This window comes from Stigmatopora nigra, chromosome 9, assembly GCF_051989575.1.
Source record: "Stigmatopora nigra isolate UIUO_SnigA chromosome 9, RoL_Snig_1.1, whole genome shotgun sequence".
Taxonomy (NCBI): domain Eukaryota; kingdom Metazoa; phylum Chordata; class Actinopteri; order Syngnathiformes; family Syngnathidae; genus Stigmatopora; species Stigmatopora nigra.
This window is the reverse complement of record NC_135516.1, coordinates 3,608,517-3,634,070: the sequence shown is the minus strand read 5'-3', so window position 1 is coordinate 3,634,070 and position 25,554 is coordinate 3,608,517. Positions and strand designations below refer to the sequence as shown.

At 36.5% G+C, this 25,554-nt stretch overlaps 1 protein-coding gene across 2 annotated transcripts in view; it reads left to right on the top strand.

Annotated features, from left to right (window-relative positions):
* Window positions 1–6,413: 6,413 nt before the first annotated feature.
* tox (thymocyte selection-associated high mobility group box) overlaps window positions 6,414–25,554 on the top strand; it is a 39,452-nt gene continuing 20,311 nt past the window's right edge. Inside the window, exons 1-3 of one of the 2 annotated variants that reach the window (XM_077725096.1) lie at window positions 6,414–6,607; window positions 6,963–7,122; window positions 23,740–23,805. In XM_077725096.1, the coding sequence (XP_077581222.1) occupies window positions 6,429–6,607; window positions 6,963–7,122; window positions 23,740–23,805 (405 nt within the window). In that variant the 5' untranslated portion in view covers window positions 6,414–6,428. Of the gene's footprint in view, window positions 6,626–6,962; window positions 7,123–23,739; window positions 23,806–25,554 lie in introns of both variants that reach the window. The other variant, XM_077725095.1, reaches the window with a different exon arrangement.

The following is a 25,554-nucleotide window of genomic DNA, read 5'->3' as shown; positions in this document are numbered from 1 at the left end:
ATAGGCTTCAATATAGTATCATTCTCTATGTGAGAGAAGTAGTTGTGTGTTTCGTGTGCGGGTCTGACCATCTGTTTAACTGTGCAATGAGTGTGTATGAGTCAGTGTGATGTTCACATCTGTGTCAGGATTTAACATTCTATTTTAACTTGAAGTGAATGAGGTCTTTCTCTTTGTTTCATATTGTAGTCGTTGTCTCTGACTATATATATATATATATATATATATATATATATATATATATATATATATATATATATATATATATATATATATATATATATATATATATATATATATATATATATATATATATATATATATATATATATATATATATATATATATATATATATATATATATATATATATATATATATATATATATATACCGTATCTGCCGTAAGACTGCCAAATCTATCATGTGGATCAACTTTTTCGCTGTGGCAACCCCTGAGGGGAAAAACCGAAGGTCATTCATTTAAGTGTTCTCTCACTAATATACAGGATTTCATAGCATCCATATAAGATGATACTATTAGATCTTGCACAATATAAACATTCTTCTTTAGCCAAATTCATTTTGTTTCCAATATGAGAAAACATTTGTCCCAGAAGAAATTATGAAATTATGAGTTCCAGCGTTAAATTGCAGCCATCATAAAATCTTTATTAGCCGTTCAGGCAACATTTTGAATAACAATTTAACATTCTCAACAGTCATGCAAGCGTAAAATATTTTAATTGCTGTTAAAGGTGAAACATAGACATTTACACTTGCTTTCCTAAAATATTTCTTAATTATCAAGCGGAGGAACCCAAGAATGCATCTTTCAAACTAGCCATTTGGCAATGCTTTTAAATTTATGCAACATGGGAGGAATGTATGCCAATATTCTTGCTAGAGCAGTCATTTTAAACCTTTAAATCAAGGGTGTCAGACTCAGGGTTGTTCGCGGGCCGCTTTAACGTCAACTTGATTTCACATGGGCCGGACCATTTTAGATATAAAATTTAGATTTTGTTTTTATAAATGGATTAAGAGAACTGGATTAAAAGCCCTGAATGTTCAGTTTTTTTATAGATCTAAAACCATGTTGATTTTAGCATTTTTTAATATATTTTTAGATTTTTACAAAATGTTTTTTGAACTAAAAACACAGAAAAAAGTTATTCCAAAATTACAATTATTGATTTAAAAGGGGCAATATCAGGAAATTTAATGTACATCTATGCTCTTTATTTTAATTGGATCCTAAAACAGAAAGTCGGCACTCATGATTTACTCTCCCGGGCCACACAAAATGATGCGGCAGACCAGATTTGGCCCCCGGGCCGCCACTTTGACACCTGTGCTTTAAATACTGAAAATCAAAACAAGGTTTACTCCAAAACATAAAATTGGATGCAGCATTTTCCACCCCAAAAAAACATTAAAATTGAAACTCTCAGAAATTGATACAATAACGTTGCTAGTTTTAAATTTAAGCCGACATCATGACGTTGTCCTATACAATATTTTGGACATTGAAACCAGCATGTATGGAGTGAAAACGTGTGGTCAAGGCAGTCCATTGCATGCCTCCAGATACACTGTTGTAGTCTGTAATCCTTTCACCCTCCACTAATAGTTGAACACGCACACATTGACAACAAAATGTTGAGAACACAGTGTACAAGCTTTCCATTGATTAGCAGATGTAACAGAGGGTCGGGAGAGAGTCGCTTGAGCAGTACAGTTTCATCACACAGAGGGTCAGGAGAAAGCAACCCGGGCAGTACAGTCTCATCACAGTGATCGGTAGAGTGGTCAAACATAACAGTGTGAATGCAAACAAAACGAAAAGGAAAAAGAATTTCATGGTCATCACTACCAAAGCATTCATTCATTCATTTTCTGAACCGTTTCATCTTCACTAGGGTTGTGGGGGTGCCAGAGCCTATCCCAGCTGATTTGGGGCACCCTGAATTGGTGGCCATCCAATCTCAAGGCACGAGGAGACAACTACAGTAATCAAATCATATCAAAGCCTTTATTGTCATTATACAATGGCTGCGTATAACGAAATTAGTGGTGCTACTCCATAAAATGCGTGTTTCCCAGTAAAAACATAAATAAGTAATATAAAAGGTCATGCAAAATATTGCACAATCTAAGATATCACAGATTGTTATTGTAATGTTACAGTAATCCCTCGATTATAGTGTCTTCATTTATCGCGAATTCACTACTCTGTGATATTTTTCCAATATTAATAATGAATGTTTGTTAAATTTCATAATAATTTGAAAATCCATGTTGAAACTCGTAAGTAGAAGCCACTTTTGCTACTAGGACTCAGCACTGAAGAAAAAAAAGGTATAATAGAAGTGACCCTACTTCGCGGTTTTTCGATTATCACGGCCATGTTTGGTCTACATTAACCGCGATATTCGAGGGAATACTGCATTCACGCTCACACTCATACCTAGGGGTAATTTAGATTGCCCAACCAGCATACCTTGCATGTTTTTGGAATGTGGGAGGAAACCAGAGTACCCAGAGAAAATCCATGCAGGCTTGAGGGCAACATGCAAACTCCACACAAGTGAACAGACCAGGATTTGAACCCAGGACCCCGCTCAGCTACCAAAGCACAAAATGTAAATTATTGAATGAAGAAAGACAAGACGCATTATATTTGTTTGTGTTAATTCATTTTCTGACTGTCTTGCCATCGCCTCTTGCGTCAATGAGATGAGATCTGATCTATAAACTGTATACGTATTGCACACGAAAAGCTTTTTTAAGAAAGCTGAAAGTAGTTTATTTTGATGGGTACACTATCCCGATGATGTACCTTGATCGTATAAGTCTACATTGTAGAGGCTGCATACAGTAGACAAAAAAAACATTTCTAATGAGCACAGTAGATGAGTCAAATATTTTGCCTTTACACAGAAAACTATGTTTGGTTTTGATTGACACATTTAATACTCATCCAAACTTATTCACGTTGTTAAATTTAAAATGCCCTAGTAATGTTGATTAAACTGAGCATTTACATAATGTTGTGGCTTGTCGGTGTGAGCCAATAACAATAATCAGAGTAAAGTGTGTAAAAAAAAAGGAGCTGACTTGCCTTCCAAGCAATAAACTCTGTTTACTTCCACCTACACTCAATTTTAATCACTCGTCATTAGAGTTAAGGATGAAAACACATTTTTGTTATTCAATTCAGAGTGTTTAGTCTTTTAGTAACTGTATAACAGATCATTGTTTGTCACCCAGGCATATGCTTTTGAATATGGATGTGTTTTATTTTGTTGTTTTTCAGTATTTAAGAACTACAAACATTTTTGCACTTGTTTGACAGAATGATTAGGGCTGCAATAGGTGATAGTGTAGGACTGAATTTAATGCCAATTTCAGGACAAACTCAAATGAGTGACTCTTGGAATATTAGAAGATTTTTTACACTCTATTCCATGGAATGTTAGATTAGATTAGATAACTTTATTCATCCCGTATTTGGGAAATTTCATTGTCACAGTAGCAAGTGAGAGGGTGAGAGTACAGAAACAGCAAAAGACATTTTAGACATAAAAAAGGTTTATATATATATATATATATATATATATATATATATATATATATATATATATATATATATATATATATATATATATATATATATATATATATATATATATATATATATATATATATATATATATATATATATATATATATATATATATATATATTTATATATATACATATACATATATGTATATATACACATATACATACACATATAAATAAATACACATACATAAACATATATATATACACATTCATACACATATTGCCATTTTAGGTATTTAAGGCTAAAAGAATGAAGTTCAATGCTCTTTTTGAACCTTTATTTCTTTTTAAAACCCGATCAGCGTTTACACTTCTTCTGTATGTATGAAATATTACTAATTATACTTCATGTAAAGGTAATAAAGCTTCATTGATGTGTGATTGTCTTCTTTTTCTTAATATGAGCCCCAGTCTGAACCATACAAACATAGCATGATTTACACGTGAATTTTTTCTTAAAAATGAGTTAGTAAATTGCACAAAATCTAATTCAGATTTTTTAAATGTCTTAATTAATTAAAAGATGGTGGTACAGCCCAGTTCATCTGGCAATGAGACAGGTGAGCAGAAAAGAAACAACTGGGCCAATTGAAAAAATGCATATTGAAGATGATGAGATATCACACACAAGCAGCACAGTGCATAATTAACTCTGTCTGAATGAACCTTTTGGGGGGCCTTAGGGGTGCCCCTTACTGCTCTACTAATAAATTACAGCAACACTCAAAATTAAAGACAACAAATTGTTAAATTACACTGTGAGTATGGGCCTGCGTATGCCTGAGAGGACGTGCTTGTATGTATTCTATTTACTGAACACGTAAATAAATGTAAATTAAATTTGCTGTCCAATAAACATCGTTCAGGTTGCAAAAAATGGTGTCCTCACTTAGTGGGAAACTGCATTTTAAACCCATGCAAAACATACACAAAGAGACGTTTTAAAAATCAGGTTCACAATTTGTCAAACTGAACAAATTGATCATTGTGAATTCCAGAAAAAGATCATGAATTTGACTATGTACCATACATTTTTACTTTGGAAAGAGCTATAATTGTTTTGTTTGGGAGTTTGGTGGGGGTGTTTGCGTGTCTCCCTTGTGTGTGTTGTCTTGGTGATGTGTGTTCCTTTTTGCCCCACTTCCTTATGTGACCAGGTGTATTTGATTGATAATTATCCCTTGTGCGTCTATTTATACGTTTAGTTCTGGTATGCCTGTTGTAGTACTCAGTCAAGAATCGCCTCAGGTGTGCGGGGCGGTCAGACCCAAAGATGTTGGAAGTTAAACGAGACAGGAGTGCTGGCTTTCATATGAATAAATAGAAAAAAAGCCATAAAAATTTGGGACGGAGTAAAAATCTAATAAAGAAACAAACCTAACGAGGATAGAACATACGCACACTGTCAGGGAGACGACATGATCAAACGTAAGAAATACTCCAGCAACAGGCATACCAGAACGCAATGTATAAATAGATGCACAAGGGATAATTATCTTTTCCATGATTCCCTCCACCATCACACCTGAATCAAATAATTGCGATCGGTATGAAGCTTCTGGACAGCTTGCTGATGAGTTGATCATTTGATTCAGGTGTGGTAGTGGAGGGAGATATCGAAAACAGACTGGATAGGGGCTCTCCAGGACCGCAATTGGTAACCCCTGCGCCTAACCCTAACTCTAACCATAACCCAAAACCTAATCCTAAACCTAACCTTAAACATAACCCTCAACATAACCCTAAACATAACCCTAATATAACCTTAAGCATAACCCTAAACATAACCCTATACATAACTCCGAAACCTAACCCTATCTTTTTCCTCTACCACACCTGAATCAAATGATCAACTCACCAGCAAGCTGTCCAGAAGCTTCATACTGATCCCGATTATTTGACTCGGGTGTGTTGGTGGAGAAAGACATGGAAAATAAACTGCATAGGGGATCTCGAAGACTGGACTTGGCAACCCTGCGCCTAACTCTAACCCTAACCCTAACCCTGAACCTAGGGTGTCTTTAATTAGCTGGGTTTGGGTTAGGTTTAGGGTTGTGTTATGTTATGTTATATAATATTATACATATATAACATGTTATATATATATATATATATATATATATATATATATATATATATATATATATATATATATATATATATATATATATATATATATATATATATATATATATATATATATATATATATATATATATAATAGGTTATATAGGTATAATATACACATACGTATGTATTAATGTATAGGGTTGGGTTTAGGGGTAAGTCTAGGGTTGTGTTATGTTATGTTATATATTATACCTATATAACCTATTATATATATATATATATATATATATATATATATATATATATATATATATATATATATATATATATATATATATATATATATATATATATATATATATATATATATATATATATATATATATATATATATATATATATATATATATATATATATATATATATATATATATATATATATATATATATATATATATATATATATATATATATATATAACATGTTATATATGTATAATATTATATAACATAACATAACACAACCCTAGACTTACCCCTAAACCCAACCCTATACATTAATACATACGTATGTGTATAGATATGGCTGTGGCGTACAGTAACGCTCTCCACACATTCCGCTGTACCATGTCAAAAAGATTGGCAAGTGACTCTTATTTTGGTAAAATCAAGGTGGTTTCCGCTCTTGTTGATGTTCGCGAAAGCCAGCTTGATGGCCGAGCTGTCTTTGTATGGGTGCTCGGCAAAGTGTTCGCTGCAGCTCCGAGCAACGCGCGGCAGCAGCAGCAGCAGCACAACAGCACAACAGCAGCAGTTGTCAGCACAGCAGTCAACGGGACACATCATTGAAACACTTTCCAGTCGCATCTCAGCCTTGCTGCGCAAAACATCAATACCATCAAGGAAACAGGTGGAGACCCATCTTACAGTGAGTTCTTCAGTCTAACAGTTTTTCATGGTGTATTCATTCATTGTCAAGGAAGTATTGTGTAGACTTGGAAGTTCTGGGAATCATTGAAGCATGAACACCGGCATGGAGAGAAGCTCTTGTTCCAAAACTTACGGGACCTTGTAAATAAAACCTGCTTTCGCCTTCCTTTTCTCCCTCCTAAAATTCGAGTCAGCGTGGCGTTTGGTGCCCGAAGTGGCTCGTGGATGCTTCGCCCTATGTGTGCTCGGGGACTTCTAACTTTGTGAAAAAAGAAAAAAAACGAAACGAACGGGGGAAAAAAACCCAAACAAAAGCAAATTATACTTTCTTGTAGAAGGAAGAAAACAAGCAGAATACTAGGAGCGCGAGAAGTGGATGTTTATTCAGCCATGGATGTGACAGTTTACCCGGCACCTCCACAGCCTCTGGCCGCGTCTGAGCACTCGAGACTGGGGCAACTTTCCTACCCTGACCCGGCCTTTGGGACCAACAAGGTAGGGGACACAAGAGCAGGAACCTTCTCGTGTTGCTCATTGTTTGCCAGATGAAAGTCACCTTTGTGTTACCCCTGCTATAATTAACTGTGGGGGTATTCATCTGTCTTGCCCTGCCAATTAAATGGTAATTAATTGCTTTATTAACCTGAAGTTAATTAAAGCAGTGTCAGCTACCACTGCCTATTGACGATATACTAGGATTATGTTAGACTCCCTTCAATGTAATTCTAACTAATTATGATTTGAACAGCATCACGATATGTTTAGAATAATGCGGTTTGGGATTTTTAAAAAAAGATAAAAACGGCAAAACGGCAACGGGCATTTCCTGATCGTTAATCTGTTGTCCAAGAAGTTCTCTCTCCCTCCTGGCAAGAGGAAAGGTCAGGGTCAGAAACCTGTGGCTGATTGAGCTCTGATTTCCATCTTTCTTCTGTTTTTGGCCAGTGTGATTTCCTCTCATTTGACTGGGATTAACCATTATTTTATAATGAAGTGGATAGGAGAAGTAAAGCTAACAGAGTGTTAACCTTCAATCCTTATGCAAAGAACTGAGACAAATGAATTCTGTAATTGAGTAAAAGATTCTTATAATGATCTACCAAACCAGAGAGAATGCTTTTACTATAAAAATATTCTTCATGTTTAATTGACAACATAGTAAGTAATGTTCCCTTTGATTTATGCAGTGCTTATTTTACTGAAGGGTTTGCTTTGAACAAAAAACAGTAACTCAGCAGGAAAACAAAAAAATGCTGGTGTAAAGCATTCATCAGAATATAATTCATTGTAATCTCTTATAATGTGTCACTTGGGAATTAAGGAAGCTAAAGTAAGATGCAATGTTTCATTTCTGGCTTTACAAATAAGTCCTAGTTACGAAAAGTGTCTTACCATGCTCTCAAAGAGGAATAATATATAGTAAGTTGTTTTGCTCAGAAATGGCAGGCAAACATCCTCTAAAGTGGCTCCTCTAAGGTTTCTGATGTATGGGCAGATTGGAGCATCTGTTCACATTGTATTATTGCACCCTTGCATGTGGAACTAATATGAATGGACCTCGAAAGAGGCAAAGTGGAATGACGACTATGCTGCCGTTCTTCATTGGGAAGCGGCAACTGTAGGTTATCCGGCCTTGACCTTTGACCTCGAGATCGGGCATATTAATAGAGTACCACAATTTTATTGTTGTAATTTCATATGTGCGCAACATCTTCATTTGACATGTCTAAGTCTGGCAACCTGCTGCTTTAATTCTAAGAAGTTGATGATTGCATGCACAAAGGTACTATGCCAGTGTGCCCAGTGTTGTTGTCAGTCTGTGTTTGTTTGAGAAAAGATAGAGATGAAAGATAGAGGCTGCGGATAGAGAGCAGGCTGTGTGGTTGGGGGTAGGGAACAGAGAGAAAGAGAGAGAGAGAGAAATAGAGAGAGAGAGAGAGAGAGAGAGAGAGAGAGAGAGAGAGAGGGTTGTTGGGGGTAGGGATGTTGCAGATGAGTGTGGTTGTAGTGGGGGTGGGGCCACTAAGGTTTGTACTATATTTTTCTCTGTGTCTTTTGATTCATGGCTCTGTCGGTCTGATAGACAAGATCATATTACTGTGTAGGGGAACAGAGAGCAACTGAATATAGAGGAGGGAGAAAGACAGGAAAAGCACAGAGAAACATTGAGGCTGTGAGACAGGAACAATTGGAAGAATAAGGAACCAAATGAGAACAGAACAACCCAAAAAGAAGGTTGTGTCAAAAGAAAAAAAAGAACAGAGAGGCGTGCCCTCCAGATGTGTTAATGTAAAGCCGCAGAGCCAGATTTTCCATTTCATTTGAGTGGATACAATCCTCAGCACAATTACAAGATTCCACTCTAAGTAGTATGCATGTGATTATTAACCATGACAACCAATCTCAAATTGAGGCTGCACATGCACTGCAACCCTAAATTCATCATTTATATGACAAGCTGAATATGTCAACACACATATAGAAACTAGCTGGACATTAAACAGATTTTACTCTGCCAGGTGCCATGCGCAGTCTGTGTAATGTCAAAGTAATGTGTGGACAGAGCAGACTTTCCACCCTTTTTCTGAAATCCAGGCTCGACTGTATCAGAAATAAGCAACTGTCTGTCTAATATTGAGCTCGACTCAGCTGGTGCAGTGTTTATCTCCCAACTGGTTGACCCTCAAATTGGTATTCAACGCACACTTTTGTGAAATAGTTAAATAAAATCTAGGAGTTTTGTGTATTTGGTTTTATTGAAGTTTGTTCAGTACGACTGCTACTATACACGATGCCTTACTTGCATAAGTTTCCATTGTAGAAGTGTAACGTTAGGTGGCACCCTCAAAGTTGTTTCTACTGAGCAATTATATGTTAGCTTCTCGATTGGGTCTAATTTGGCATTTAAATGTACTGTAAATGCAAAACGTAATCCCATAGATCACGAGTGGCGAACAAATTAGACATAAAGAGCCAGAATTTTAAACTGTGAGAGTCAAAGAGCCACGCTTTATGGCAAAAGCAGGATAAAAAAAAGCCAACCTGCCAAATAATTTTAAAAAAATATAATTTATTATCTGTTTTTAATTGGCTCTTATGAATTTAAGTGTTTTAAGAGAGAAAAAACCTAAGAGAAACATAAAACAAAGCAAAGAGCCAGAGTATAAAATACAAAATAAGATAAGAAACAAAGAGCCATATTCATTTTGGCTGGGAGCCATATGTGGCTCAAGAGCCACATGTTCACCACCCTTGCACTAGATGAAAAGCTTTGCTTTGAGAGTCATTTATTGTGATTTCTAGCTATAGAGTATTTTATTTATATGGACTTTTGTGATTGTAATTCCTTATTTTGATTAACTCTCCTCTTTGTCCTTCCCCGTGAACTAAAAAGAGTATGTTCCAATACATGAGAACATGTCTGATCGAGGCAATTTCCTGTGTGCTACATATGTGAAAGGGCAACTCTGGTTCTGTTTCTCCGGACATTGTTTGAACTTCCTGAGATGGCTTTGCATTAATAGCATTCTTCGAAGGTTACACATTAGATTATTACAGGGTTGTGAACCAGAGATAAGCGTCTACTCAAAACCTTCTGTGTTATCTTGGTTCAACTGCAGAATCTTTTTTTGGTTTCCTTAATATATACTTTTACGAAGGCAATATTTCTTTGAGCGCAGGAAAACAATGTGTTGAGTGTTGTAGCATGTTCATACTAGAACTTGATCCATTTTAATTACCGTTTATGTTCAATTGTGTGCATGGGGAATGTTTTAATTGCAATCTACTTTTGTCTGAGATGTTTCTATGTGACAACCTCGAAATTTATGTTCTCATTTGAATAGAGCCCAAATAACTGTCTATCTCTGCCAAGAGTTTATTCCGTTAATGTCTGTCAGTCTGCAGTACTTCCTATTCATTCACACTATGAAACATGATAGGAGGCATGGGCATAATAGGAATTTTTGGCTTTTTAAGAGGAGGTACTGGGATTCTACTGCTTTCTTACATCTAGAAAAGGATGGCTATAGGACTGCACAGTGAAACTTTAATGAACACAATTCAGAGGATCTCATGTTGTTCAATATTTATCTTATCCTTCAGAACATTTCAACAGTAGGACCAGTTAAATTTTTTGTTGCGAGCTGAAAACATTTGGTTTTGACACGTGATGCGTGACCAGCTTTCATTTTCAATCTTACGATACTGAATAAAACTACCGATGTTACATCAAATGAATAAGAAAACCTGGCTAAAATTTGCCCTAAAGTAAAGAGATGTGCCCTAAACAATTTGGGACAAAAAAGTACTCTAAACATTAACTCTTAATAAAAGATGGAAAGGCTAAAGCCACAGTCGACGTAATGGCATGGTTTGGATTTGCACTGCTTCTTCTGGGATTGGCTCATTAATCTTCATTGATGTAACTCAAGAAGGAAAGATGCAAAATGATCGACGAAATCTATAGAAACATTTTGTCTGTCTGTTTCAAGACAAATGCAAAAAAACTATTTGGGAGATTTTTCCTCATGTAGCATTATAATGACACCCTGCGAAAACAAATAACTCTTGACTGGCTTAATACAGCTTTAGACTTAATCCCTATATTTAACTGTCCCAATAGTTTAGATTACCTAAAAATGCAGTGTTTTCTTTCATTATTTTCTGTGTAAAAGAAAAGAAATGCACTCTATACATTAGGAAATCAAGAATTAAAATTTGAAAATCTGATCGCTCGTTTGATATATATTTTATCATGTGAAATCTAAATGATTTTAGCCTTTAGGAAACATATAAGAATGAACTTTACTGTTCTAGGAGGAAATGTGTTTGATATGCATACACTACTGTTCCTTGAATTCTTAACGGGTACAGACCAGATAATAAAACACGTAAATATGACTGATAGTACTACTGCCTTTTTTTGTTGATGTGTGTAGCAATAGTGTCCGGCATAACATATCGTCTTCTTCTTTTGTGCGCATCTGTTACTATGGTTGTAAACACAAGAAATTGAGATAAAAAAGGGATGGGAGCAGTTGTCGATATGGCTAGCAGCCAACTCAGTGTGCTTGTGCACATTTTCATCATTGAGAGGACCAGCTACATGAACAGAAGCGGCTCAACTACGTTGAGTTGTGATTGGTCAAAAGAGCAAAAAAGAATAATTTAGCTTGATACTTTAAAACGATTTTTGAAGTCATCTGTGATGTGGTAGCTCAATGTTAACACACAACTGCTTTATGAATAAAATCTTTCTGAAATGTAAATTGAGTGAGACAGGGTCTAGAAGGAATAGCCAATGCATAATATAAATAGGGACAAGGTAGAGAAAATTTGGGCCTGGTAAAAGAGAAGAAATAGTTTAAAATAAAGAATTTTGTAAGTCACTGACTCAGAAGAAACAAGCAAAAGTAGAGGAGGGTAGACATACCGTTTCAGTCATTAACTTTAGCAATAAAAAATGGTGATGTCTGTCTTTAAATCACATTAGTGCATATTATTGTTTCCCAATGCCAGTGTTAAACACCAATGAATGTTTCCAATGCTATACAGTCTATGAAAAATACTACATATTTATGAGAATTATAATGTAGACCAGGTGTCCTCAAACTATTCCACAAGGGGCAGCGGTGGATGTAGGATTTCATTCCATCCAAACAAAAATGACACCTTTTCACCAATCTGATGTTCTAGGAGTGCAATCAGTTGATTGCAGTCAGGTGCTGCTTGTTTTAGCAAAAACCTGATTGGTTAAACTGTCTGTGCTGCATTGGTTGGAACAAAACATAGAACCCACAGCGGCCCTTAAGGACCGGGTTGGAAAGCAATGTTATCATTATAGACCTTAATGAATCACTTATAAACCTTTAATAAAATCAGGAAAACACAAATGATAACCTGCAAAATAAGTGTCAGAGCCAGATTTATATTGAATTTGAAAATCTAAGATTAAGGATTGTCCCATCAGACTTTCAGGAGGGAGAGGTGCCCAGCATTTAATTTGACATGTTAATAAATTGTTTCCCAGAATGAATGACTCCTGTAATTAAATCATTCTGTTAATGTTTGCCATCAAAGTATTGTTTAGTGTGTTTTGATGTGGCTATTATTTTTTCAAATTCAGATTATATTACCACAAACTACATCTTTACTTACTAAATTTCACCAAGACTTAATGTACCGTGTTTCAAAATGAAGTTCCAGAAGTGATTGAAAAATTCGGCAGATCCATTAATGGCTCTCGCTGTCCTGGTTTCAGAAATAAGCAGTTTACATTGACGCCAGTCTAAACAGCTTAATTTCACCATCAAAATAAATATGTTTAGATCTGATTGAAACTTTAAATTTTGACTCTAAGTGGTACGACGACTCTATGGGGGTCGGGGAATATTTTTGTATCGTAATCTCAGAATCTTTACACAGTCAGCACATTGGAGTTCCTGTCCCATAGACTGAGAATAGAGAATGCATACCTTCAAATATGGGCTTCAATAACAAAAAGAGAAAATCCTGGCGGCTGTTGTGATAATGCCCTGACCACTACAAAGCGAGCTTCAATTAGAAGCTTGTGAACACTATGACTGATATCGTTATCACAATGTCCATTTTTTCTTTTGATTAGATTAGATAATTAAGTTCATCCCGTAATCGGGAAATTTCACTGTGACATTAGCAAGAGGGTCAGAATACAGACACAGGAAAAGACATTTTAGACATAAATAAATCGGTATTAAATAAGTTCATGAATAAATAAATAAGCGTGTTGCTTTATAGCTATGTTTTTCACTGTTGATCACGTAATAGAGTAGGTGTGTCCAGTATGGTATAGTTGTTACCACAGGAGAATCTCTTTAAGTTTCAGAGTGACGACAGATTTTTGCATATTTTTGTGATTGACTCAATTATGATCAGGTGTGGTACCAATTTTCCCATTCCACATTCCAAAACTAACATGAAGCTGAAATGCACTTTGTGACAACATAATTTGCTCTGGCTTCTCTTGTTGCCTTTAGCTTGGGAGTGGTAGAATAGCTGCAAATATTATTACAGTCTTCCCTCGATTATCACGACTCCACTTATCGCAAATTCACTTTTTTTGCATTTTTCTGTGCTATTCTTTATTAATCATTTTATTTTTTAAAGTTTCTAAAAATGTGAAAATCCATGCTGAAACTTGCAAGCGGAAGACACTCACCTGTGTTAGGTTTGCTACTAGGACTCAGCACTGAAGAAGAAATAAATTACGTATTTTTTAAAGTACGTAAAAATGTGAAAATCCACGCTGAAATTCGTAAGCGGAGGCCACTCTTGCTACTAGGACTCGGTACTGAAGAAAAAAAAGGTAGTTGTAATAGGAGTTATCCAGTTTTACGTTTTTTTTCAGTTATCACAGCCATGTTTGGTCTACATTAACCGCGATATTCGAGGGATTACTGTAATGTCTCTATATTTCCAGGGTCATACATATTGGAAATGTGTGTGCTGTGCTTGTCTTGCTCATTTGTTTATTTGTTTTAAAATACATGTTGTATTACTAGACAAATAACCTGACAAGGTATACTCATAATGATTAAGTTAATATATAGCTTAAATATTACATTTTGTTTATCTACTCAGAAATAAAAATAACTCTGCCTTGATTGAATGCTTGTAAAAATTTGACCTAGTTCCAACTGTTAAAAAACAATCCATGTTTTGCAAATCCTTTGTTCTGCTGCTCCTTTGTGAGTATTCTAGTATGTAGTTTAACAACAAACTCAGAGCCCTGGATCTACTTTACTCCATTATCGAGTTGTAGACTTTCATTCTATTGTGGTAAGATCTCTCCCCTTGTAAACGTAGATAATGCTCTGTAGGGCTTGTTCCTCTGAACCTATCCTGTATACTGCAAGTTGACACAATTTTAATAGGATAGTCCTATCTCCTTTCATATATTGCCTTTATTCTCGTTTGTTAATATAGTAATGGAATGCCAAACTAGAAATGCTTTCCCAAAAGAACTATTTTTGTGGTTTTAAATAGAGCTGGCTGATGGATGGCCCAATTTTCTATTTGGAAGATGAACCAGGCCATATTACAATTAATTAGATTTAATTAATTGAATTAAAATTTAGAATGAGAATGTTTACTCAATAATCAAACTTCACAATGAAAAAAATTTAACACTATTTTCCTTTGTGAATGCATAGGGGCCCATATTATGAGACCCTAATGAAAAGCTATGCCCCCGGGCGGACCTTAGATGAAAAAGCTGTGGCCAGCGGATAATGGATTGATGAACAACAAGTACATTGAATAGCACAATACATTGATTTTCAACACTTTACTCATCCGTTGCAGTAATATGGTTTGATTTGGCACTAATCTGTTGTCTGCCAGTTTGTTAATTTCGTACAGATGGGCAGAAAAAGATTCAACTACTTTTTATGTCGAAACAAAATTATACAATACCAGATTATTCAAATTTCCTTACATCACATTAAAATCAGCAAGACACATTTTATATAATATAAAAGAATACTTATGAGTCTGAGTCCGGTTCCTCGTGCAACACTAGTTTCCGCTACAATTCAAAGCATTCTCCTTAAGTCAGTACCTCTCTTTAGCTAGACATGGTAGTGTAACTGCACTAGCAGCATTGGGCAGTAGTTCTTAAATATACTTTAGAAAGAATCATTTTCAATATTTATGATTACCTATCAATTCAGTTAAACATATAGTTCTGTTCGCAACGCTATTAACATACTTTGTAGGGGGACGGTTAATTGACCTAAGAATAATCAAATTTTCTCGTCAGGTTGCTAATATTTCGAGACTGTTGACTTCTTTCCAAAGTGTACAGTGGTGCACCTCTGCCAAACAAAGAAAACGGAGAAAAATGGCCCTTTACTGTCCGTTAGGTGTACTTGTCATAGCATGACAATATTGGGCATGGCATTTATTGGAATAGGGACCAATTTATGAAGATATACTGCAATTGAGTCACAGGTTTTGATACATTGACCTTACTCTAAATGTCAATCCCACATCATATTTTTTAGTTTTGCTAGCACTTTCCTAGAGCTAAATTACACCCCGTCTGTCCGCATTAGCAGATTTATTTATTTATATATATATACATTTTTAATATTAGATACTTGATGATGGGGTGACTCTGAGCCCTATTGCATGTTCACGAGTGTGATTGCAAATGTTTAATATAGTTGTTGCACAAAGATGCAGCGATGAGGGTCTTATAGTTGGGGGAGGTATGCCAAAGGAAACAGATGGATAGAGGCAAAGCGCTGCCAGAAGAGACTAATTATCAGAATTTAATTTCCAAAACAAACATATTGCAATCAAATCATGTAATGCAATCATCAGTACATTGTTGTGTGAGTGTGTATGCCATATGTGTGTGGTATTTGTAACATCAGTTAAATTGAGATTGGAGAACTCTGATCATTTTCTAAGGAACTATACAAGCCATACTTTCTTCTATACTTTTGCAGATGAACATACTGTATCTATGCCAGCTGACTTCGGGTGAAAGTCAGACGATACCCGAGACTAGTCGTCAGTCAGCCGTAGGTTATATAGAGAGAAAGACCACCATTCGCACGGAATTGATCTCACGGTTGGGCGTACCGAAGTCAGTTGAGTGAACCAGTACACCAACAGCTGGCTTGCTAAAACAATACAGTATAGTAAATTCAGCAACAATAACTAAAAGACAAAAAAAAAACACATTTGCCATCATGAAATAAACTTTAATCACAATTAATCCAATTTTATTTTAATTAGGATTTTGCCAGCCATGATTTAAATAAACTGATCGTTAGCAATTATGTATGCTTTACATTTAATAGGGCACCCTTCTCAATTTGAGGCAACCACCAGCAGGCAAGCACATTCAAGGCTCTATTTAATAACAAGCGAGTGCCTGTTGAGTAATTGCAAGAGAAAAAAGCAAAATATTGGAGATTGGGAACAGATCAGATCTGAGAAGTTAACTGCCTTGTGACAGGGATTAATCTCTATTGTTGCGACTTATTTAACCAATACTGCAGTACATACTATAATGTTTTGCTTCACCTGGCGTATTCACAGTGTGCCTTTAAATTTTGTCTATTCATCCATTTCCTCGGGCAGCCCGGTGGGGCGAGTGGTTGGGGGCGTTGGCCTCGTAGCTCTGGGGTCCTGGGATCAAATCCAGGTCGCGTCCACCTGTGTGGAGTTTGCATGTTCTCCCGGCCTGCCTGGGTTTCTTCTGAGTACTCCGGTTTCCTCCCACATTCCAAAAACATGCATGTTAGGCTGATTGGAAACACTAAATTGCCCCTTGGTATTGGGTGTGAGTGTCATTGGTTGTCTGTCTCCTTGTGTCCTGCTGGCAATTCAGGGTGTCCCCAGCCTCTGGCTCGGTGTCAGCTGGGATAGGCTCCAGCACCCCCCATGGTCCTAATGAGGATAAAGCAGTTCAGAAAATGAGATGAGATGAGATCCATTACCTTTACCAATCCTCCTTACAATGTTCAGTGGGTTGCTTGGGCCTATCCTAAATTGACTGTGGGCATGAGCATGGTATACCTAGAACTTGTTGACAGCCAATCACAGGGCCCACATATGGGCTACCAAAAATTCACACAATTTTGTCAACCGTCTTTCGGAAACAGAATCGTCCTGTACTTAGCGTTTGAGATAGGCACATTGTCCCCTATGAACGACACTTCACTTCTGCTTGTTTTTATATTTGGAGTTGTAATGAGTTTAGTGTATTTGGCCTAATTTTATATTGTAATAGGTCATGTTATAATAATAAATCAATTTTTTGCTGGGAAAAAATATACCAAGCAAGATGGCCAGAATATCTTAAACATTTGTACAAGGTATGAAAGATAAAAATAATATTTTTGATAAAAAAATCCTCAATCACCACATTTAGGGTTATATTTTATAGTTTAAAATTAAACAGGACAAATATTTCTTTCCTTCCAGACATGTTGTATCAAAATTACATTGCTGATATTTATTCAAAGCACTAAATAAAGCTCAACACATCAAGGGTTATATCTTACAGTTAAATATTAAACAGGATATATATTTATTTAATTCCAAACATTTTGTTTTAAAATTACATTGCTGAGAATATTGTAGAAATAATGTTTAAATATCATTTTGGGGCACAAAATGTTTTAAAGTTTGACGGTTAACTGATATAGTGTCCCTTATCAATACTTTTTTTTGAGTTGGCAATCCTATTTGCAGTCATATCTACAGAGAATTTATGTTTCAATTGACCTCGTATGCATGTGCAGAAAACTCACACAGGCACAGAGAGAATGTGCACATTCTTCACAGGGAGCCAGTAGCCTGGATTTGGTCTCAGAACTGTGAAGAAGACCTGCTAACCAATCACCTACTGTGCTTCCACCTCAATTTCACCAGGTCATAATCCAATAGAGTTCATAGTAGATGTGATGAGGTTTGGCTCATGGGTATGCAGCATTTCTCTTATCATCTTTATATGGACGCAATTGTATTCTGCCCCTTCCTTGACTGTATGCTGTAAAACTGTTGGGTATGTGCAAAATTTACTGTGGGGACAAAACATGTGTTTCTTGCAAATTCAAATTCGTAAGGAAATTTGAGGACCACTGAAAGAGACTATGACAGGAAACATATCTTAATGTGTTCTTCTATGCTCACGATCTAATTGTATGTATGAGCCTCACGGACAGTATTTTTTCATGCCTAATCACAAAATTCCCACTTTTATCTTTTTCTGAATATCTCAGTTAAATATATCAGTTTAGGTCGGCCCGGTGGTACGAGTGGTTAGTGCTTCAGCCTCAAAACTCTGGGGTCCTGGGTTCAAATCCAGATCATGTCCATCTGTGTAGAGTTTGCATGTTTTCCCTGGGCCTGTGTGAGTTTCCTCTGGGTACTCTGATTTCCTCATATATTCAAAAAAAAGCGTGCATTGTAGGCTAATTGGACATTCTGAATTGGGTTTGAGTGTGCATGGTTGTCTGTCTCCTTGTGCCCTGTGATTTACTGGCCATCAATTCAGGATGTCCCCCAACTCTGGCCTGCAGACAACTGGGATTGGCTACAGCACCCCCGCAACCCTAATGAGGATAAAGCGGTTCAGAAAATGAGATGAGATGAGAGATGAGATATATCAGTTTATAGATAGCAATGACTGTCAAAAGGCAATGAATAAACAGCTGTTTCAGGATTTGTCACTTTTTTCATTTGCGGATATTACAAGATAAACATTGATGTGATATCCAAAGAGAACATCTAAATTGCACACATACTATCATACATTACACTCAAAATACCAGTGAATTGGGTTTAGCAAACAAAAAGGTGTTTATGTTGTTGCTATGGTGACAAGACAGATAAACATAAAATGTTGCGCTGACCTATCACTGCTGTGTGAAACAACCCCCCCTTCTCTTCTCCATCTCTATCTCACTCTGCCTCTCTCAAACTCACACATAAACACATGCATACACACAGACAACCATTTTTCTGCCTGTGCTAAGTTGATTTATGTTCTCTAATGCACTTTAGAGTAAACTGAAATCTATGCAGTCCAGACCAGCCAAATAAATTCAGACAAACCCTTGAGGGTTAAACATGGTCTCAGGCTATTTTCATGTCTGTCCATGTAAAACACTAATCTCAGAAATCAGCTCTACTACAACTAAAACAATAACAACATTATGGTTGATGGCAGAACATTTCTCACTCTATATTTCCCATTGTCCACCATTTCCTTTTATAAGAAAAGGTCCAGACTTTGATTTTTCATTTGCAACAAAAATGATTTAATTACACTTTAGTCAGTTTGCCCACTTTTCATATTTATTTTGCCACTTACCGTCAAACACTAAAGCCTGTACTCCCCCTTTCAACCTTTTATCAAGTATATGTTTCATGTGTCCAAACCTTCCCCCGTTTCTCTTTTTCATTGTCCTTCTCTGTCATCCTAATAGTCTCTCTCCACCTTTCTCCCCCTTTCTCCCCCTTAACTCCGACCCTGACCCACTTAACTGGCTGCTTGTTATTCAAACCTTTGCTTTCCCACACATGCACACGCACACACGCGTACATGCACACACGCATGTAAACAGATGAGGAGAGACTGGCAAGAAGGCAGACAGAGAGATAGATACACACAAACTGACATCCTTTCCACTGTCAAGTTTCAGAAAAAAAGAGCAGCTGAAACAATGTAAAAAATACATTTAAAGTTGATTGATAGCACCTCCACACTAGAGCACAAAGTGCTTCCTTTTCAATTTATTCACCATAACCTAATAAAGACCAGGTGCTGTTTAAGCAAATGATCGTATTCTTTCAGATCTTAGAAATGATATATATCCCGGGAGTTAAATTTGGAACAAAATACCGTTTGACAATACAGCGTTACCTCTACTTATAGATTTAATTAATTCCAGAAGTGTTTTCTTGAATGTTTTGTAAGTAGAGACATATTTTACATCTAAATACCCAAATTTGTTTCAAGGTTCCCAATAACTACCCCAAAGCCCTTTAAAAATACAAAAAAGTATACACATTTTGGATGAAATATGCTAAATATTTATGAAGCCATTATAATGAATAAGTCATGTCAAGATATTTACTATTGTGGTGGAAGTGCGAGTGTGCCGTGAAGAGAAGTTGGTGATGGGTGATTGAGGAGGAGGCAAACGTTTGACAGCTGAGAAAACACTCATACACATGCACGTAAAAAATGCAACTTAACAACTTAAATTATGTTATGTTTGGTGAAAAATCTATTTATTGATGATTGCCTGTGATGACTTTTCCCATTTTTCCTATATTCTCCAAGGCACCCGTCATTGACCTTGGCAATAGCAAAAATCATGAAGACTTTATAGTATATTATATTCAATGAGTTTTTTTCTGTTCCAAGATGGCAGTGAGTGAGCATGCTGCGGCTTCTAGCTCTCTCCACACTTTTCCACACTTTTTGTGTGCGTTTTTTTCAGAAGTTGCTCGTCAATTTCGGACTTTAACATCAGATATAACCATATAGACATCGGTCATTACCTCAGTTATTTAAAAAAACAGTCAATCAAACAGAGAATCTTGAATTGAAATTCTAGGGGAAAATTGCAATCTAAGACAAAAGAGTAGTTATTACACCTGTAACACACTTAAACGGTAGTCGTACAGTGGTACTGATATCCTAACTTAGTTTTATATTATCACCGTACTCTGAATGACAACATGTTTGGGCTGTTGGCTAAATACATTTTCTTACTTTCAGGAATATTTATTTGAGAAACGCCACATGTTACAGTAATTCTTTAATGTAATACACAGTACTTGAAAATGTAAAAACTCTGTAACAATACTGTTTTGGCTTTCTGTTGGCTCTGTAACCCTATACCCCATTTGCATAATAGCAGGCAGCTGGCAAATGGATGGGTGCTGTTACACCTTTATACCTGCCTAGGCTGTATTGTGTGTGTGTGTGTGTTTGAGGGGTGGAGGGGCGTGGTGTACATGTGTGCAAATTTGTTTTACTTCTCTCCACCTGTTCAAACTATGATCCATGGATCTGTTTGACAACAAAACAGTAATAGTGTACTCAGAAAATCAGCGAATATTATATTTTATAGTTTCTTTTCAGTCATTTTCTGAACTGCTTATTCTAACAAGGGTCGTGGGGGGTTCTGGAGCCTATCCCAGCTGACTTTGTCCACCAAGTGGAGGACACTCTGAATTGGTGGCCAGCCAATCATGGGGCACAAGGAGATGGATAACCATTCATGCTCAAACTCATACCTAGGGACAATTTAAAGTGTTCAACCAGCCTCTGCTTTATGTTTTTGGGATTTGCGAAACTGTGGTACACGGGGAAAACCCACACAAGCCCGGGGACAACATGCTAGCTCAGTGAGGACTAACCTGGGATCGAGCCCTCGACCCAACTGTGAGGCCCATGCGTTAACCATAATAGTCACATAATAACTACTCAAATAGAACTAAGATTTTGAAAACGTTTTTTACTCTCTATTTTCCATGGTAGGCCTGTTCAACACTCTAAATTCCCCCTAGGTAGGAGTGTGTGTATGAATGGTTGTCTGTCTCCTTGTGTTCTACGATTGATTGGCTACCTGGTGTCCATAGTTGGCTGGGATAGGCTCCAGCACCCTACACAACCCTTGTGAGGGTAAGCGGCACAGAAACATTCATTTTCAATTACGTTTATCCTCAAAAGGGTTGCACGGTGCCTATTCCATCTGACCATGGTCAGAAAGTGGGATACTTCTTGCAATGGTGGCCAGGGGCTCAAATTATCTTCATGGAATAAGAACAAATAGAACCATTCAAACATTTTCATTTAGCTCACTCTGCTTACATTTTGGGCTTTATTACCGTCATCTAGCCACTAAATAACATTGTCAAAATAACATTCAAAATAACATTTTTAGCAAATTCAAGTTCTAACTCTTGTAATTAACTCCTAACACAAAATTAAAATGTGCTGGACAATACTTGTCTTTGGCAATTTCTGATTTGTGTGTTAAATTCAGTTTTTTTTCCCAACTACAAAATAGTAACCATCAAAATCCTTCATTTGTTGTACAAACAAGATAAGAGAAGTAATTGTCTCTGTGAATAAGTGAAGTAAAACACTTTCCAATACATTTAATTCTGAATAGTCCCCTGAAGTTGGTGTAATACTGACTGTACTGAATATTCTGAGGCTGTTCAGTGGTTGCTACAGCGTGTCACACATAGTTACATAAATTTTTACTGCAGTGCAGATACAGACACTGCCATAGAAACACAAAAAATAAAGATAAGAAAAAAAGTAGGGAAGTAAATCATTGTTTTCAAAATACCACGCTTCTATTTTAATAATAGCTTCAGTCTTCATAATGTGATTTGTGTTATTTTGGGCAAAGATATATTTTTAATTTGGGTAAAAAAATTATACAAAAATAAATACTGTCTTTACAGGGTGGCACAGTGGACGAGTGGTCTGTGTGTTGGCCTCACAGTTCTGGGGTGCTAGGTTCAAATCCAGGTCATGTCCATCTGTGTGGAGTAAGCTTGTTCTCCCTTGGCCTTTGTGGGTTTGCTCTGGGTACTCTGGGTTTCAGAAAATGAGATGGGACTGTGTTTACAAAAAGTTTTGAGATGCTTTCTCATCCTACTGAGTGATTGAACTGCATGCAGCATTTTCGGCATGACTGCCACACATTGATGGCTGTGGGTCACATAGAAACGTAGGGCTTGGGGTTGGCAGCAGTGGCTTTTTTGGACACCCGTGGCAAATTTTTTGAGAGTTAATCTAATCATTCAGTCGAGGTAAAAAGTGGAACCAACCACGTGGTTTATGCCTATGCGTCATGTTTGAAACATACTCTAGTGGACCTTAATATTAAGTAGCAAAGTGGCGAACAATCACTATATTGCTTAATGGATTCTGAGTTTTGTTATGCCCCTCTGGAAAAAAGAGTACATCACAGGAGATTAGCTAGTTGAAAAGGTTTGAGCACCCCTGATTTAGAAGAAAGGTACTTCTTTCTCACATTCAACTGATATAGCTCAGCACCGCCACCTCGCAAGCTCCTTCAGTACTTCTTGGGTGCTATCTTAAATTTTACTGTATGGGACAAGAGACAACAATGGGCCTCTGCCGCCTGCTGCAACGCTGGTTGTGTGTAGGTCAGTGGAGCTTGTGCCTTTTGGAGCCATTTGTCACATTTTGCTCATGTGAACTGGAAATACTACAAATTAGAGATTTAGATTAAGAAAATAAAGCAAAGACTAGATAAATAAAATGGAAACCGTCTACTTCTTATTATTATTATCATTATTTTATACCCAGACTACTCAGCTGTTTATTTTGATGCCAAGCCAATGAGAAGAAGCCTTTTGACTGTATGTTAGCCCTTTTATCATAATCCTGAATTTTTACTTTTTCTCTGAACAGTTTCACTTAGGCTTTTGGTTCCTACCCACTTTCAATTTTGGACCTGATTCGATACTTGTTTAGTTATTTATTGTGTAAATGTCTGTGATGATTTTCTTCGTATTTGACATTATTTCGCTTCCTTTTTTTTGTCTCAACAGTTGGAAGGAGACGCCATGTTTCTGAATATGCAAGAAACAGGACTTGACTATGATTCAAACAACCAGGTGTGTGATTTTGTTCATATATTTGGATTTGTGTTGTATCAATAACATTTTTGGGTGACGATGGCAATTCAGTTACGCAGTATCGGCCAATGCCAATATTGTACCAATACCAAGTTTTTTTAATAAACATATTTTTTCTTTTAGTACTTAATCACTAAATACTCACAAGAATATAAAGTAGTTGGTATTGTGGCTTCATCACACATTCCTTAACAACCTATATGCTTACCTGGTACGGGTGACAATGAATCTACCATGCATGTTTTTGGAATGTGAGAGAAAACAGGAGTACCAGGAGGAAATCCACGCATGCAGGAGAACACAAACTCCACACAGGTGGACATAACCTGGTTTTGAACCCAGAGCCCCAGAGGTGTGAGGCCGACACGCTAACCACTCGCGCCATGTTTTTAGATCAGAGGTATTAGTCAGGTGTTAAAAATCACGAATAATTTCTAGCAGAACCGTGAGGAGCAAGATTTAGCAAGATTTAAAAGATCTGTGGAAGTCAGTTCTTTCTAGTTAGTTTGTTAATGGTGCGACACGGTGAAGTCCATGGAATGGGCAAAGAAGTTAAGAGGAAGCAGTTCATCTTCATGAGCAAGGATATGGACTCAAAAATGTAGCAAAAATCTCAAATTGTCCAGATATAAATTTAATTCTCAAACTCACAACTGAAGGGACAGTAGAAAAAATTACCTCGGCGTGGCAAAAAGAGGAACTTGTCAGCAAAGGCTCTCTAGTACAGAAAAATGCCTGAATGACTGCTAAAGGATTTCTCAGAGAGAGGTATTTAGGTTTCGACAACAAGACACCCAGTATGAAATTAAGGTCTCTACAGCAATGCTCCTAGATGCACCACATTGTTGACACCAAACAATAAGAAGAGTTGACTCCAACTTGCCAAAAAAAACATGTGTTCTAATTACAAAGTTTTGGGAATACTGTTTTCTGAAGTGATGAAACAAAATTGAAACTATTTGGGCCTACGAATTAACGATATTAGAGGGGGGCAGTTTTGGACCTATAAAGAGAAGAACAGTGTGCCTACTGTGAAGCATGGTAGGGTGTCAATCATTGAACAGTTTGCTTTTCCAGGCACAAGGAATTCATAGCATTTGAAATGCAGCAGAAATTCAATGAGCTACCAAGAAATATTGGGTTGAAATGTCAAGCAATCCTTAACGAACCTGAAGTTTAGGTGATGTTTACCTTGTGACTGGACAATTAATCCAAGCATGCTTACATATCTACCAAAGCTTGGTTAATGAAAAAGTGGTGAAAATTCTAGAGGAGCCACCTAAATTGCCCTATCCCATAAAAAAATTCTTGTACGACTTGAAGAAGGCAGTTGCAGCACAAGCCCACAAATGCCAACAAACTGGAGACATTTGCCAATAATAAATGAGCAAAGATTCCTTTAGCTCAGTGCAAGAAACTTGTCTCAAGTTACACTTCACCTCTCAAAGATGACTAAAGCTGCTGTAATATGTACTGAAACTGTATATGTCACCAGGCCATTGAATACATTTCATGGGGAGAAAACCATACTTTTTTGTTAATTATTGTTATGTTACAAAAACTAATCTACTAATTTAAATTGGTTTTATAGATTTTCAATATGTGAATTTGATAGGCTCATGAATAAACAAATCACAGTATACATTTTTGTGCAATGTGCATATGTGTAAAATGCTGGCTTCGTATTTGTTCTCAAAGTATAGTTACATGAGATTTAGTCATCATTCA